This window comes from Solanum pennellii, chromosome 4, assembly GCF_001406875.1.
Source record: "Solanum pennellii chromosome 4, SPENNV200".
NCBI lineage: Eukaryota > Viridiplantae > Streptophyta > Magnoliopsida > Solanales > Solanaceae > Solanum > Solanum pennellii.
In genome coordinates, this window is record NC_028640.1 from 913,162 (window position 1) to 929,711 (window position 16,550).

Below are 16,550 nucleotides of genomic sequence, written 5' to 3' on the forward strand. Positions count from 1 at the left end.
CTTTAGCGACGACCCTTATACCCTTTGGTGGCGATTGTAGTTGCCGCTAATACTCTATCTTTAGCGGCGACCCTTACACCCTTTCGTGGCGATTATGGTTGCCGATAATACTTCATCTTTAGGGCGACCCTAACACCCTTCGGTGGCTATTTAAATTGCCACTAATACTTAATCTTTAACGGCGAACCTTACACCCTTTTGCGGCGATTACAGTTGCTGCTAATACTTCATGTTTAGTGGCGACCCTTAGACCCCTTAGTGGCGACATAAGTTGCCTCTATACTTCATCATTGGAGACCCTTATACCCTTTAGTAGCGACTAAAGTTGGTGCTAATACTCCATCTTTAGCGACGACACTTATACCATTTAGTGGCGATTACAGTTGCCGCTAGTACTCCATCTTTAGCGGCGATCCTTAGACCCTTTAGTGGCGATTACAGTTGCTGCTAATACTCCATCTTTAGAGGCGACCATTATACCCTTTAGTGTGGCGACTAAAGTTGCTAATACTCCATCTTTAGCGGTGATCCTTATACCCTTTAGTGGCGATCTAGGTTGGCACTACTACTTCATCTTTAGCGGCGACCCTTATACCCTTTAGTGGCGACCTAGGTTGCCGCTATAACTTCATCTTTAGCGGCGACCCTTATACCCTTTAGTGGCGACTGAAGTTGCTCTAATACTCCATCTTTAGCGGCGACCCTTATACCCATTACTGGCGATTAAAGTTGCCGCTAATACTCCACCTTTAGTGGCGATCAAATGCCGCTAATACTCCATCTTTAGCGGCGACCCTTAGACCCTTTAGTGGCGATCACAGTTGCTGCTAATACTAAATCTTTAGTGGCGATCACAGTTGCTGCTAATACTAAATCTTTAGCGGCGACTTAGACCCTTTAGTGGTGATCATAGTTGCTGCTAATACTCAATCTTTAGCGGCGACCCTTAGACCCTTTAGTGGCGATCACAGTTGCTGCTAATACTCCATCTTTAGCGGCGACCCTTAGACTCTTTAGTGGCGATCACAGTTGCTGCTAATACTCCATCTTTAGCGGCGACACTTAGACCCTTTAGTGGCGATCACAGTTGCTGCTAATACTAAATCTTTAGCGGCGACCCTTAGACCCTTTAGTGGCGATCACAGTTGCTGCTAATACTAAATCTTTAGGGCGACCCTTAGACCCTTTAGTGGCATCACAGTTGCTGCTAATACTCAGGCGATCAAATGCCGCTAACATCTTTAGCGGCGACCCTTAGACCCTTTAGTGGCGATTGCAGTTGCTGCTAATATTCCATATTTAGCGGCGACCCTTAGACCCTTTAGTGGCGATCACAGTTGCTGCTAATACTCCATCTTAGCGGCGACCCTTAGACCCTTTAGTGGTGATCACAGTTGCTGCTAATACTCCATCTTTAGCGGCGACCCTTAGACCCTTTAGTGGCGATCGCAGTTGCTGCTAATACTAAATCTTTAGCGGCGACCCTTAGACCCTTTAGTGGCAATCATAGTTGCTGCTAATACTCCATCTTTAGCGGCGACCCTTAGACCCTTTAGTGGCGATCACTGTTGCTGCTAATACTCCATCTTTAGCGGCGACCCTTAGACCTTTTAGTGGCGATCACAGTTGCTGCTAATACACCATCTTTAGCGGCGACCCTTAGACCCTTTATCGCAGTTGGTGCTAATACTCCATCTTTAGCGGCGGGCGATTAAAGTTGCCGCTAATACTCCATCTTTAGCAGCGACCCTTAGACCCTTTAGTGGCGATCACAGTTGTTGCTAATACACCATCTCTAGCGGCGACCCTTAGACCCTTTAGTGGCGATTGCAGTTGGTGCTAATACTCCATCTTTAGCGGGCGATTAAAGTTGCCGCTAATACTCCATCTTTAGTGCGACCTTTAGACCCTTTAGTGTCGAGCAAATTTGCCGCTAATACTCCATCTTTAGCGGCGACCCTTAGACCCTTTACTGGCGAATACAGTTGCTGCTAATACACCATTTTTAGCGGCCACCCATATACCCTTTAGTGGCGATTTTGTTGCCGCTATCTCCATCTTTAGTAGCGACCCTTACACCTTTTAGCGGCGATTTTGGTTGCAAACTCCATCTTTAGTGTTGACGCTTACACCTTTTAGCGATTTTGGTTGCCGCTAAAACTCCATCTTTAGCGTTGACACTTACACCTTTTAGTATAGTTGCCTCTAATACTCCATCTTTAGCCTTTAAGCGGCGATTATAATTGTTGCTAACACTCCATCTTTAGCAGCGACCCTTACACCCTTTAGTTGCCGCTAATGCTCCATCTTTAGACTCGACCCTTGCACCCTTTAGTGGCGAATATAGTTGCCGCTAATACACCACATTAGCGGCGATCCTTACACCCTTTAGTGGCAATTATAGTTGCCAATAATACTTAATCTTTAGCAGCGACCCTTAGCACCCTTCAGTTTCCTCATTCACGAGATGTAGCTGGATCTTGTATTGTAGGAAAGTATCTGTCAGTAGTGGTCATCATGATTCGATGACCTCTGTTGTTTTTCGAGAGAACACTTTTGACATAATCTACAATTACTGTCGCGGACACATCATCCAAGACAACGAGACACTAATCTTCTTTAGCCATAACGCCACATATCACTTTGGCTATTTCGTTCACATCCTTGTATTTTAGTACTGCTCAATCTGTTCTGCGAACTGTATGAGAATCTTCAAAAGAACATCTTTTACTCCGTCAAACACCTTCACATAAATTAGAACCGAGTGAGTTTGTGCTAATATATATGTCTATCAAACTCCATCCTCAATCAAATACCGTCTCATAAATATGGAGACGATTTGCATTTTTATTTATTAGGTGCAACAAATTCTCTAGCAGAAAACGTGCAGCTATAGTCACAACTTGATCTGCCATCTTCTTTCTTTGGAGTGAGCTAATGAAAATAGAGAAAATAGCTGTTTTAGTGAATGTAAACAAAATGGAAAGAGAGCAATAGCCTTTAGTCAAGCTATAGCGTATCACGCTCCTACAAGAGTTTGAGACCAGTTGTTTTATCATGTGGCAGATCAGATGTATTTAAGTTGAGTTGGTAGAGTGATGTTTCTGAGACTGTCAATAGTTCAAGGATAAAATTAATAATTCACGATAAGTTCAAGAGTATTTGACACTTCATACTTTGATAGAATTGCAAATTCGTATTTGGATATATAACAGCCTTTAGTAACTAGAAAGAATCTAATAAGAAAAAACATTCATTCGACAACACTAATTAGTTAGTCTAACAGCCAATTTACATGTAAATACTTGAGCTTACTGCAGGAAGCATTTCATATTTGACACATCCTAGAATATATATTAGTATTAATAACACTATCTCAAACAGATGTATTTCACTTTCTGTCTTCCCTTAACTGTTTCTTGGTGTGACGGCGTAATCCCAGACGTCCAGAGAGTATTTGACAACAGATTTCTGGTATTGAACCCCCAACAGATAAGTATCTTTAGCTTGACATCATGACACCATCAATTGACTGAAGTGCTTGACTTGCATAAAAACGGACATCGACATCAGGGTCCTCAGCTAGCTCTACTAAACTAGAGCGAATCATTTTCTCTGCTACCTGGCAATTATAAGAGGCTTAGAAAGTCGGCACTAAGGTATAGTGAGGATATGCAAGTGTAAACTTTCTTCAACAAACAACAACGTAAGTAAGCTCAATCGCTATAACCAATCCAAGAAAAGAAGGTAGATGAGAGTTCTCACTGATTGGTCAACAACAGGGATAAGGGACTGCAACACCTTTGCAACATTAAATTTGACGTTGGGCACTCTGGAGAAGAAATGAAATTGGACCATCAGATCTAGGGACTGATGCATATAATGACTTTAACAAGAATTGAAAAGCAAAACCACCTGTCCTTTGCTACAGTAATAACCACTGGCAGCAACTTAGAACATGTTATCTCAGAACCCATCACAGGTGCAAGTAAAGATATTGCCCTTAGTATTGTCATCCGGTATAAATAATGTGAATTATTAATAACACCCAAGACCTGCAAAGAGATGACATGTTTAAACCACTAAAAACAGGAACAAGCTTGATATCAGACATGGTCAAACCAAGAGAACGAATAATGCAGAATATTAATCATATCCAGGAACTGCAAACAAATGACCATGTCTTGACCAATGAGAAACAGATAACAAGCAGATAATATACATGATCAAACCAAGTCTCTGAAACTAAGCTTGGCCATGATGAATTATTACAACAGTCTCAAGGACCCACAAAATCCAGTATTAACCCTTCAACCTGACAATTTTCATTTCTTCTTTCTTTTGCCTATTACTTTTGGGAGGGGGTGTCATAGTGGATACACAGTTGAGGAAGGAATTGGAATGGTTATCTAAAGAGAAATCAATCCTAGGGGGATACTTCAGAAGTGATTATCAAAAGAGAAATCAACTCACCTCTCCCTACCATTCTGCCTAATATCCATGCATCAACAGCAAAAGAAATTCTCACGAGAGTTATTTGGAAATTATGCAAGATAACCAGCACTTCAGCTTTGAAATAGCATCAAACAAACCTGAGGAATTATATGCTGCATTGCCCATTCTGGACCAAGTTCTTCCGCGAGACGCTTCAAGTTATTAGCTGCAGCGTCTCTGATTGAATAAACCTGAACCACATACGCAAATCAGTAAGAGAGAATCGAATGCTTGATGCAAGCATTTTTCTTTGACAGGTATCAACAATGGCAGAGAAGAGAAGAAGTCACAAGGGCTTCATTTCTTTGCATTTAATGGAGGTCTTAATCATTCAGATCTCAGTCATTAGGTTTGTTTTTAATGTTTGAATTCTAATCATTAAGAGCATTAAGAGTGTTTCTTTAACAACCACTTAATGAGTCTGGATAGATCTGAATGTAAAATTTGTATCAAAGTCTTAATATCATTAAGATTTTTATTCAAAAATTTCTACAAAGATGGCAATCACCAATTCCATCCATTCACTACTAGTCTTGTCGCCCACCATTATCAACGGTCGTCATTGCAACCCACCATTATCAACTACCACCACCCACTACTCACAACCACCACCCTCAGACAACTACCATCATTGTCAATCACTACAATCAGTTGTCACCACCATTAGCCACCATTTATGATCATCACCACCGATCACTATCGACAATTACCACTCATAAGCCACACTATATATCGCCAACCACCATAATCATTTACCACCACCATTAATATATTTATCATCCACCACAACTATCAACCACCTCCACCATCAACCATTACTGTCAACCACCATCAACCACTACTGTCAACCACCATCACCAACTACTACACAAAATACCACCATCAACCAACACAATCCCCAATCAACACCCAAAAACACCATCGCTAGCCATCACCATGAACAACCATCATACAACTTTTAAATATTTTATTGATTTAATATTAGATTGATTTACTATTTTATTAAATTTATATTTATAATTTTTAATAGAGACGATTAATATATTCAGATGTTTAAACAATAAATAGTCCTGATTATTAAGTATTCATATATTAATGCCACATTTTTATATTTACATGTGTATTCATGTTGAAACATCTAAATCTTAATGTACATCTTAATATTCAGATTTAGACTAAGACAGAAACAACAGCTAGTTTGATCCAAAAGATGAAATGCATCCTCCTTGCCACTGACAATGAAAGAGAAAGTGAAAGAGATGCACTCACTTTACAAAAGCAAAGTATCTATGCTTCTCATTTTCTAGATTACATATCTAATGTTTTGTGTTATAAATCAAAAAGAAAGGTTCCATATCTAGTCACACTAGCTTATCACATACCAACCTCGTCCTGTAACCACTGCATGCAAAGGGTGCCAAGCTTATCATCGAAAAATCCTACACCCAACTGACTGGCCAGCAGAGGTATGTATTCTATTATAGCCAGACGAACTCGCCAATGCCTATCCTCTGCCAGCTCAACAATAGCTGGCAACAGAGATTGGGATAATAAATCAATTCCAATCACCTGTAAAATTGGAAGCAACTTAAATTTAGTCCTGAAGAAGCTGCAAAAGATTTGCAAAGAACCAATAGATAGAATGAATAAGCATAAAGAGAATCACGATTAATGAAGTTAGCCTTACTTCAAAAAAAAAAAAACATTAAGAAAACCATGATATTATGCAAGTAGAAGTAGAATGGTAAGGCAAAAAGAAAAAGTTAAAAATTGACATAAAAACATCTGAATAAGACAAGCAATCAGAAAACAAATCTGGCAAAGAGAACTTGCTATTAGTTCAAGTTTCCCAAGCACACATTAGTTTGTACCAGTTAATTAAATAGCAAGTCCTGTTCGACTGCAAAACATTCATATCCATTAGTGCTAGCAAACTGAGCCCATATTTTATCGATCCGCCAATATTTTAACAGTTGGGGAATGATATATTGAACAGGTCCCATATTTGACACGTAAAAATGGGTAAAATATGGAAATTGAGGGAACGTCTAGTAATTGAACATGTTTTCTCTTAAATATTTACTCAGTTCCTTAACTTTTTGTGTTTTCTCCTTTACATTAGGAGGTGTGATAAATACAGTGTTTCGTTGAATTCTTAAATCAATGCTTTTCTAGTTATTAGTTTCCAATCTTTGCATAGATAAAGCAGTTTTAATAGGGTATAGCCTCCTTTTTTTAATTTAAAAATAAATAATTCTTTTTTAAAAACTAGTACTTCAAAGTGCATAGCATCCGGCACAGAAAATAATTCATGACGGAGTTATTTCTTAATCGCTAGTAGTAACCAACTCAACATGCTACGATAGGATAACTAGACTTTGCAGATATTGCATCATAAGTGTATACAACTTAAATCCTTAATAATTTAAGCATACTACAGTACGGGTTGAAAAGAACTTCTTGTTTAAGATGATTTTGGCAAATTTTGACACAGTATCATTCCATTCCTTATACTTGTCTTATGAACATGTAATATTCTCCACAGGTCCAATTTACATGTTTTGCTTTGTTTAGATATACAGTTAATTTTTGAGAACTTGAACTTTCTTTAGTCCCAACTTTTGTTCACCGTGATATTGTGACAAATATGCAAAAGGTTTATATTAGGACAATATATTATGCAAATGCCCTTACTAATAATCGTAGGACTACTCTTGTAGTTTCTTGCTCTTCAAGTTTTGTTCCTATTTATTATTTTGTGTAGTTCGTTGTAGTATTACTTTGTTGTATATCGTTCTGTAACTATCTATTGTCTCTTCTACTTCCATTATGTATTTTTTTGGACTGGTTTTGTCTTGAGCCGGAGGTCTATTAAAAACAGTGTCTACTTCACCTTTGAGGTAGAGGTAAGGGCTGCATACACTTTACCCTCCCCACCCCAAATCCTAATGTGTAGGACTACACTAGTATGTTGATGTTGTTGTTGAAATAGTGACAATATTATTCAAAATGCAGAAAATTAATTGGCTAACACTGATACAAAGTTCGGTAGAAAGCACATAATTTGGCTGATATTGACTTATCAGATTGTTTAAGATACAAAGGCTAGCAAGGCTTCATAGATAGAAACTATACTAGTGAGAATATCATATTGTAGCATGAAAAATCACACTGGTACTAAAGTCTGTACAGATTTAGATTGTAAGAAAATTAAAGAATTAAGAAAATAAGCATGACAAAGAAATCAATATTCTCGATCAAGAAGAGACTCTAGGAGAAGTCTATTCTCAGAGAGGAGAATGATGAAAATTATAAAGTTGAGCACCATTTACTCGTGGAAATGGGTAAATATGGGTCAACTGTTTTTTTACCCAACCCATTTGTCGGCCAACCCACTTTTACCCTTATGAATTATGCGCGGGTTGAATTATTACCCATTTTATGTTGACCTGTTTTCAACCCACCCAAATTTAACCCAACTCGCCCATTTGCCACCACTGATCTCCACATAGACTCATGAAATGAATAGCCTCAAAACAAAATTCTATCTATGGACCCTGAACCAGTCTGGTCTTCCTCAACACGTCTCTGTAATAGAGATAAGACTGCATCTTGATATCTATGTCCTAGAACTGAAAGATGATCAAGAAAATTTTCTAGGAACAAGAAGGCAAAGTGGCATCCCACTATACTAGGTTGACTATACGACTTCATTGATCTTCAATTTCCTTCTTCCTCTTGGAGCTTATCAGACACAAAGAAACGCTCATAACGAACAGAAAGCATGAACCAAAAGGAGCTAGAAAGAACAAGGCTTGAAAATACAACCAACCTGATTGACTTGATCAAGTTTGCTAATGATGTTGAGGCGCACATCAGGAAACTCATCCTTCAGAAGGGAAAGAAAAATTGGAAGAAGATGTACAATGGTTGCATCCTGCATGAAATATAAAATGAGTTTGATAATTTCAATTTCAAAGATCAAATGAAGGTAGACAAACTAGGGAAGAAACCAAACACAAAAATCTCTTTGACTGCACATGTTATATTATGATAATGTAGCGGAATTTACCAATCAAAATCCAAAAATGTATAGAAGATACATTGCCTAAAAAATAGTTTGTTTGCCAAGCTCTTCAAATTTGCTTATTTTGATCAGCACTTTTTATCAAATGGTGTTTTAGAAAAAGCACTTGGGAGATTACTACGTTTGTGTTTGGCAAAATCACTTCAAGAACTTTTTCCCAGAAACTTAGTTAAATGCCATAAATCTCCAAGATAAGCACTTCAAAAGAATCACTTCTAATTTTCAACAAGTTTGGCCAAACAGGCTCATAAGAAGAAGAGGAAGCATCATAAGGAAAGTGAAGAAAAATGAGAACCAGGTTGATGCATCCAACTGTGCACATTCAAGCTTAATAGACCCATTAAATAATGTGTGATAAGATGATTTGTAGAAATATGTTGAATCGCAGAGCGTCATACAAATAAAGAGCAGAACCTACTTAAATCTCATCAAAGAATTTGACCTCCCAGATCATACTGGTCTTTTTTGTCCTCCAAAAGATTGATTCTTTTAAAAGGTCCAAATGTAGTTATGTTAGCTTAGAGTATTAGAATACAAAAGCTTCCAAAAGTTAACTTATATGCAAACACTGTCATCTAAAGCAGTGCATATTGCAAGTAACGAAAATTCTTAGTTGCGACAGATCCAACAAGTATCACGGTAAGTTCTACAACTTGATAATGTTGCGTATATCAACATATGTATCATACATAAATACGTGATTAATATTTTCTTGTCTGAATTCTACAACAAAAATCAAGAAAATGTTCAATCACCTTCCCGAGGACAGGAGCCATCCCCATTATAACAGAAGCCAAAGCAGATCTAACGTGCTGCGATGAGTCGGATGACAATTCCTATAACATTTAAAAACTCAATTACATATTAGGAACAGTTGGAACAAAAGCTGTAATTAGAAGTTCCTTAACAGGTAAACCAAGATGTATTTACCTTCACAGACGGAAGAATATGCTGTAAAAAAAGCTCAGGACTAAGTATCTGACTGAATTTGGTGGCTTTCCCTGCAGCAGCTATACGCACTTCCGCTTCATTATCCCGCAGCAAACGCACATAAGAAGGAACCAGGTCCTTCCTTAAGTCATGATCACCAACAATCAGATATCACAGAGCAAAAAATTGTTATTTCTCTGTATGGTAAGCAAGCTAACAGTCTCATTGGTAGAGAAACAAATGCATAGACTCCTAGTAACACAATTTCCTCTACTAAGTTGACATTGACCACGTCACATATCATGATTGTTGAGAAAAGGGTAATGCGTCTTATCAACCTCGCAAGCTAGATCATGCGTGAGAGTTGCTCAACCAATGTGGTACCCTTAACTCCTGGCATACGCCTGGGGCTGGATTCTGGACTCCAGACAATATAAATGGGGGCCCAACATTGGGTAAAAGAAGAATTGGGATAGGTCTAAGTCTAAGTCTAACTCTGGTACCACGTTAAAAACATTGATATGGAATCTAATTCGACCACAAAATCTAGCTAATAAGGTGAGTGAGGGTAAGAATGCAATAACCCATTCCCTCAACCAACCTGCAACTATTTTTTAATAGGAAGGTAGAGATTTCATTACTATGCACCAAGATGATGTAAATACGTACAGCAAAAAAGGACTCTTAAACCCTCAATCCAACCAATGCGGGACACCGAACAATGATGAGAAGTTAAGTTGCTCGAACTCTTCACTTTCGGCGCCGCAACCGTGTTGACACAACGTGGGTGTGGGATCCATGCCCAAACTGGTCAACCAGTTTTGGACTATTTGACCAAATACGAGGGAGAATTGGACAGATTCAATTATTTCTGAAATCAAAACAAAAACTAAGGTGAAATTGAAGAAAACAGAATACCTTGCATATACAAATTTATGTTGTCACTACCTTCTCTTTTATCTCTTTCCAGGATTCTCCTCTTGATCAAAAAAATTTTTCTCAAGTTCTCCACATAATATCTCATAATTTAGGTTTTATAACTCTATTTTTAGATATTTGAATCTTTTTAGCCAAATCCCCACACCCGTATCCATATTTGGATCCATATCCACAAATCTTAAAATTTAGATCATAGAAGATCCAACCTCTAGATCCGCATCCGTATCGGACACCCACACCCGAGTCCAAACAACTTAGATTAACAGTACTTGCAGGTCTTCTAGTATATTTAGTGACTTGACGATAATTCTTTGTTTCTGATATAAATACTGCATCTTTCTAAAAATTAATCCTTGGTTAATCCCATCTAAAGAAGAATAACATTTCTGTCAACATTGAATTTATGCATTCCAACAACTACTACTTGATTCATCACATTCACACACCCCAACTCACCCCAACCCCCGTTTTTCAAGCCTCTGAAAGGTTTCAAACCTCTGAAAGGAGCCTTCAGATAAATCCTGAATATGATAGGTAGGCACTTTGGCCCACTCAACCGCAGGCACAATCTAAACGTATAATATGTAAAGGATTCAAATCGATTGAAAGACGGTTTTATTTTTGGATAAGGGGGAGGGAGAGTTGGTTTCGTAGTCTCCAAATAGAAAATTTGACATTCAAAACCAAGTCAGATCCTGAATTTCTTATGATAATAGAGACACTGAATGTAAATCAGGAACTAGTGATAGAGTTCAGTGCAATCTTCTCTAGAATATGACTTAGTAACACAGAACGCACTTATGAGATGGAAATTATTTTAATGAACTAATTTTACACGTATAACAGACATGTGAGAGTAAACAAGTATTTCGTAAGCCCAACCACATAACCTACATTTAAGAGTGGTCTTGGTGCATGTTGATGTATTATGATTTTGCTTACAAAAGACACCAAGAATCACATAAAGCAAAAAATTGAAGACATCAAGATATGCTGATAATATCATTGTAAATGAAAGAAAACCAGTACAAATAAAACTTAGACAAATGTCATAAGAGTAGATTTCACAAAGTAAAATATATTGAGTTAAGTACCTGCTCGTTTCAGGACCCACAGCTTCACACAGCTCATACAACTGGTTTGCAACCATGTACCGTACACGCCAAGACTTATCCTGGTCATTTTGAGAAATAAACTCGGGGTGACTTTGAGAAAGAAACACATGTAAAAGAAACTAGAGTGTGTGTGTGTGTGTGTGTATGCATATAAAAACAAACATATATATTAAGCTGATAAAGCAATCAAATGGAATTCCAACAAATAAGTAAATCTGTGTAAACAAGTTGTGATTTGAAATAAATCAGGACAATGTACAAGGGTAAACCAGGTTTCCTGATCAATTATAAAGAAGTAACAAACTTAAATCAAAACCTCTACTAACTGAGCATAGTTATTGCTGGAGATCACTGATCAGGTTTTCATTGTGCTGAACCTAAAATTTATGGCAACCGAACAGTATTAGTTTCTGGAATATATCATTTGAACAACCTTTTCCAGCCAAGGATGAGATGCTTACATCTAGCTATCCATAATTAGGAGATAGAAAAAGATTCGATTGATGCTTTCGGATGTACCCATAGTAGATTCTACTTAGAAATTATATCTACTAGCGACACCTTTAGAGCACCTTCCGATTTCCGTACTATCTTCCACCTTTGTTGTTCTCCGGTTGTCATTGTCCATCCTCATATTATAGTCCCAAAATACTGTTTGGTCTGTCCTGCTCTTCCTCAATTTCAGTCCAGCCTAGCTGCCATAAGAATCCGGCACTAAGTCCCATCAATTCCCCAACTAATTCATCCACTACGTAAGCTAAAGACTGATCCTATTTTCACTATCGAGTATCAACTATTGGCAAGAGAATCCCAGCGTCCCAACATCATGTTTTTACAAGTTCTATAGCAAGTTTGACTAAGCTTTTAAAATCTGCTTATTTAGAGAAGTGCTTTTGTAAGAAGTATTTCCAAAAAAAAATACTTTTGGTTCGAAAAAAGGTTGCCCCCAGAGTAACAGTTTGTGTTCAGATGATCAATTTGAAAAGCACTTTTGCCACTACTAGAGCAGAAATTTCTGCTTGGCCAAAGTTCCAAAAGTGCTCTAGGGAAATAACTACTTTGTTCAACTTCTGCTACAACTAAAGCACTTATTTTTTCCTAAAAGATGTCAAACACCTTTGAAAACAAACAAAAACAACTTTTTAACTTTCCAGAAGCTTGGCCAAACAGGCATTACCATGTCATGGTTTTTGTATTGTATAAGAGTAGTAAAAGCATTTGAACTTATAAAAAGCACTAGCAAAAGCATTTAACAAGTATATGAATACACCAACAATCAATCATATCAGTCTATGAAGCTAATTCTGAAGTAACTTTGCCCTAGTTTTAGTACATGATCAGAATTAGATCCTGAGAACTTCCGAAGTGTCATTCAAACCACCACGATCTTGCAGTAAGGACCGCATTTAATTAGGAGTCTTCAAGCCACTTATTCGTGTTCCTTTTATATTCCACTACCTTGCTACCTTGTAATAACTATAGTAGAGATTTCTCAAACAGCAAGTAATAACCATTATCATAACCTAGACAATCGAACCAAAAAACTCACTATTTCCAGCTATGACAAAGCTTCTCTGGCGAAGTGGTTATGATTTGATCTTAAAGTGTGATATCTTAATTTACAAGATCCCAAATACATCAGAAGTCAGAACCATACTAATAGGTAGTAAACCAATATATAGACTTAAAGATATGATGATACAGATATTGCGATAAAGTAAGTTGCTAAAATCACTGCAACAGCTCACTAAACAACTGAAAAAGTAACCGATTATATGCAGGATTTGATCTTAAGACTATAAACAAATGCACGAATCTGAACAGGCATGAAAGATTTAAAGTATCTGTGAGTGCCCAAGTAGCATGATTTCAAACACAATCTAACCTGAGAGAAGTTGACAATGACAGGAAGAATATGTGCAACATGATCCTGGGGGTCCAGCAACTTGCCTAGTGCAGCACAGCCCTCAACTGCTAGTAAGCGTACAGAATCTTCATCTGAAATCAAGACACAATAGAGTCACCACAAACACTCAAGTTGATATAACAATCGTATAGAAATTAATTAGAAGAGCTGCGGGGCTATTTACTGCTACAAGTAGTGGGTACCAGACAAGTTGAACCATATATGTCTTAAACTGTGAATGACTAGACTGAATAGTTATAATCATACAGGGCAACTTATGAGTTAAAATATTACCGTCCTGTGTAAGATCTTCAAACATTGTCATGATGTCAGTCTTGAGGAAAGCTGGTTCAATGGTAGCAGCAAACTTCCCCAAGTTTGCTGCAGCTGACCTTCTCACCATAGGCATGTCATCTTGAGACAACTGGCTATATATGGACCGGAGCTCTGCCTTTAACATCTCAGGGGAACTTGGGTAAGCAATGTGAAATAGTCCACAAGCAGAAACTCTAGCCGTGAACCACTCACCAGCTGCCAGCCTCTAGTGATTGTGAAAAAGGAAGACATAGGAACAAAATGTAAAAGGTTGATTTAAATACTGTATTTTGTGATTGGCTATGACAAAATATGACAGGACACAGATGAAGTTTTGGCGCGCAATACTCTGAGTTTAAATGTTACTATGAATTTACAGATTGCAAGGCACTAAATACTTGCAACTAAATGGTCTTTGTAAGTTTGTCTGACTATGATCTCTAAAGTAATGAATAATAGCATTCCTTAGAACAAGTGATGAGATTTAAAATAAACAATAAAAGTTTGGGGCAAACCTTCACTAGAGAGACAAACCAATCAATCAAATCACTCTCCCTCATCTGGGATCCAATTCTACACAATGACTCCACAGCTTTGTCCCTCACACAGATCTCCTCCACAGTGCAAAGGGTTCCCAAAAGAGGGAGCAACACATGAGCATGCTCCACTCCTCCAACATAAGGAATAAAACCGCCTAACTCTTCTGACATGGCAAGTAGAACCTCATCTTCGTCATCAGTGTTTCTGCACAAAAAGGGGATCAACTCCCTCCTGGTTCTGTCTTCACCAAGTTGACATGCAATAGAAGATAACCTCCTAACAGAATTCAACCTCAATTGAATGTCATCATTCTTCAGCTCATCTAATACCATTGGATACAACAGCAAATGCGCCATTGACAGGTATATTGTGTTTCCCTTACAGCTGCAATTGGAAAGATATATATTGAGAACTACTAAAAGCAAAATGAATCAATGGTGAAAGAAAGAAATTTGACTAGATTTTCGTAACTGCCATACGCTGTCTTGACTACTGAGAAATCACAAATCAATCCGACCAAGAATCCTTCTCCACCCCCCCAAGATGGAATGAAAAGATAAACACAGTGCAAAAAGGAAAGAGAGAGGAATGAAGAGTAACAAACAGAGTAATTGCACAAGAGAGGAATACATTCCAAGAGAGTGGTTCGTATGGAGTTTGAATCTGAACGAGAGAATGATAAAAAGCTTTGGTTATGCGGCCAAAAAGGAGCTTGTTCATATTTATAAACTCAAAATTTTAGTTCTAAGGGAATGTCAAAGCTATTCAGGTGTAAAAGAAGAGTTTCAATATCCCAGATTCCGCTCCCTGCTACAATCTTCAGAGTAAGTTCAGCTTTCATGGAAGGTTTACCTGGCAACTGTGCATGTGGGCTGTGGCAGGTAGGCCACTGGATTAATCAATAATAAGATAGGCAACAAAACCCTTCAGGGTGGCCCAGTGGTTTGAGCTTGGGACTTCCATGTTGGAGGTCTCAAGTTCGAAACCCCTTGCCAGCGAAAGCAAGGGGTTTGCCTTCTGGGTCGAGCTCGTCGCACCAGGCTTGCCTAGTGCGGGTTACCTCTCCAATGTGGTTTGCGAGCTATTGCATAGGAGCGGGGGTTTTACCCTGTGCGCACCCAAAGGGTAGCGGCTGCGGATTTCCCTTGTCATAAAAAAAAAAAAAAACAAGATAGGCAACAAACAAGTTGGTCCACACATCACCATCATTATTAAAAGGGAAAATGGTCAGATTTGACCCGGTACTATCCGAAATCAAGCAACTTTTGCCTTGGTCACACTTAGAGTCTAATCTTGCCCCTGCCGTTCGGAAAAGTCTAAAGTTTTGCCCTCAACCCCTAATGGAACTCCAACCTAAAGAACAATGGGGTAACTGTAAACCTTTCTTTTTATTGTTAAGGGGTATATTTAGACCTTCTCCCTCAAGTTATTTGACATATGGCCATTGTAAGCTGGGGCTCCACAAACAGCCAAGCAAATATGATACATTTACTCAGGGCTAAGGCATGAGAGGACCCAAACCGTAACGGAAGATAAATTGAGCAACTTTGGAATAGTACATTTAATAAACTTAAACCTTTAACAAATCAAAATTTTAACATCTCACTTAAGAAGCATGAAAGTCCATTCTGCAAGTTCTCTGAAAAATGAGATATTCATGATATGAATGAATCTAAATATGATGATTTAAACTAAACCCTAGCATTTAATCAAAAAAAGAAATAAAAGAAGCAAAACAAACACCCTGGACCTGGAGCTCAAATTGTTAAAGGAAAAAATCCCTACATACTAGAATGAGCTCAATTTCATCTTCCAAAACAAAACAAATCAGCTGCTTCACCATTTTAATTGCAATAAAATTCAACAATTTCGATCACATTGTTTAAGTTCTACCGGCAAAAGATTTTGATTAACTTGTGTACAAGAAGCAGAAAAGAGGATTACCGGAAATGTGTGTCGCCGGCTGCCGGAGACTTAAAGCCTTTGATCTCCGGCGAATTCAAGAGAGAGCTTTTGTTGCCATCGTTGATTTCAATGAAATGGAAAGTGTTTGGACTGAGCACACAAAAATGATCAAATGGTTGCTTAATGTACAAGAGTTGGATTTTGTTCCTTTCTCATGTACAACTAGCTAGAACATGTATATAATACTAATTATTTATTTATCCAGCTTAAAAATAAGTGTTTAAAAATATTCTAGTATTTTATCTTAAAATTATAAAAA

At 38.0% G+C, this 16,550-nt stretch overlaps 1 protein-coding gene across 1 annotated transcript; it reads right to left on the reverse strand.

Moving 5' to 3' along the window:
• Positions 1-3,151: 3,151 nt before the first annotated feature.
• LOC107015681 (serine/threonine-protein phosphatase 2A 65 kDa regulatory subunit A beta isoform-like) lies at positions 3,152-16,458 on the reverse strand. The gene is made up of 13 exons (XM_015216017.2): positions 16,271-16,458; positions 14,302-14,710; positions 13,766-14,012; positions 13,451-13,563; positions 11,545-11,624; positions 9,512-9,653; positions 9,337-9,417; positions 8,327-8,431; positions 5,881-6,063; positions 4,593-4,685; positions 3,916-4,055; positions 3,766-3,832; positions 3,152-3,622 (listed from the first exon to the last, which is right to left on the reverse strand). Exons 2-13 carry the CDS (start codon positions 14,680-14,682, stop codon positions 3,503-3,505), a joined length of 1,752 nt encoding a protein of 583 aa, XP_015071503.1. The 5' UTR covers positions 14,683-14,710; positions 16,271-16,458; the 3' UTR covers positions 3,152-3,502.
• Between the last annotated feature and the right edge of the window lie 92 nt (positions 16,459-16,550).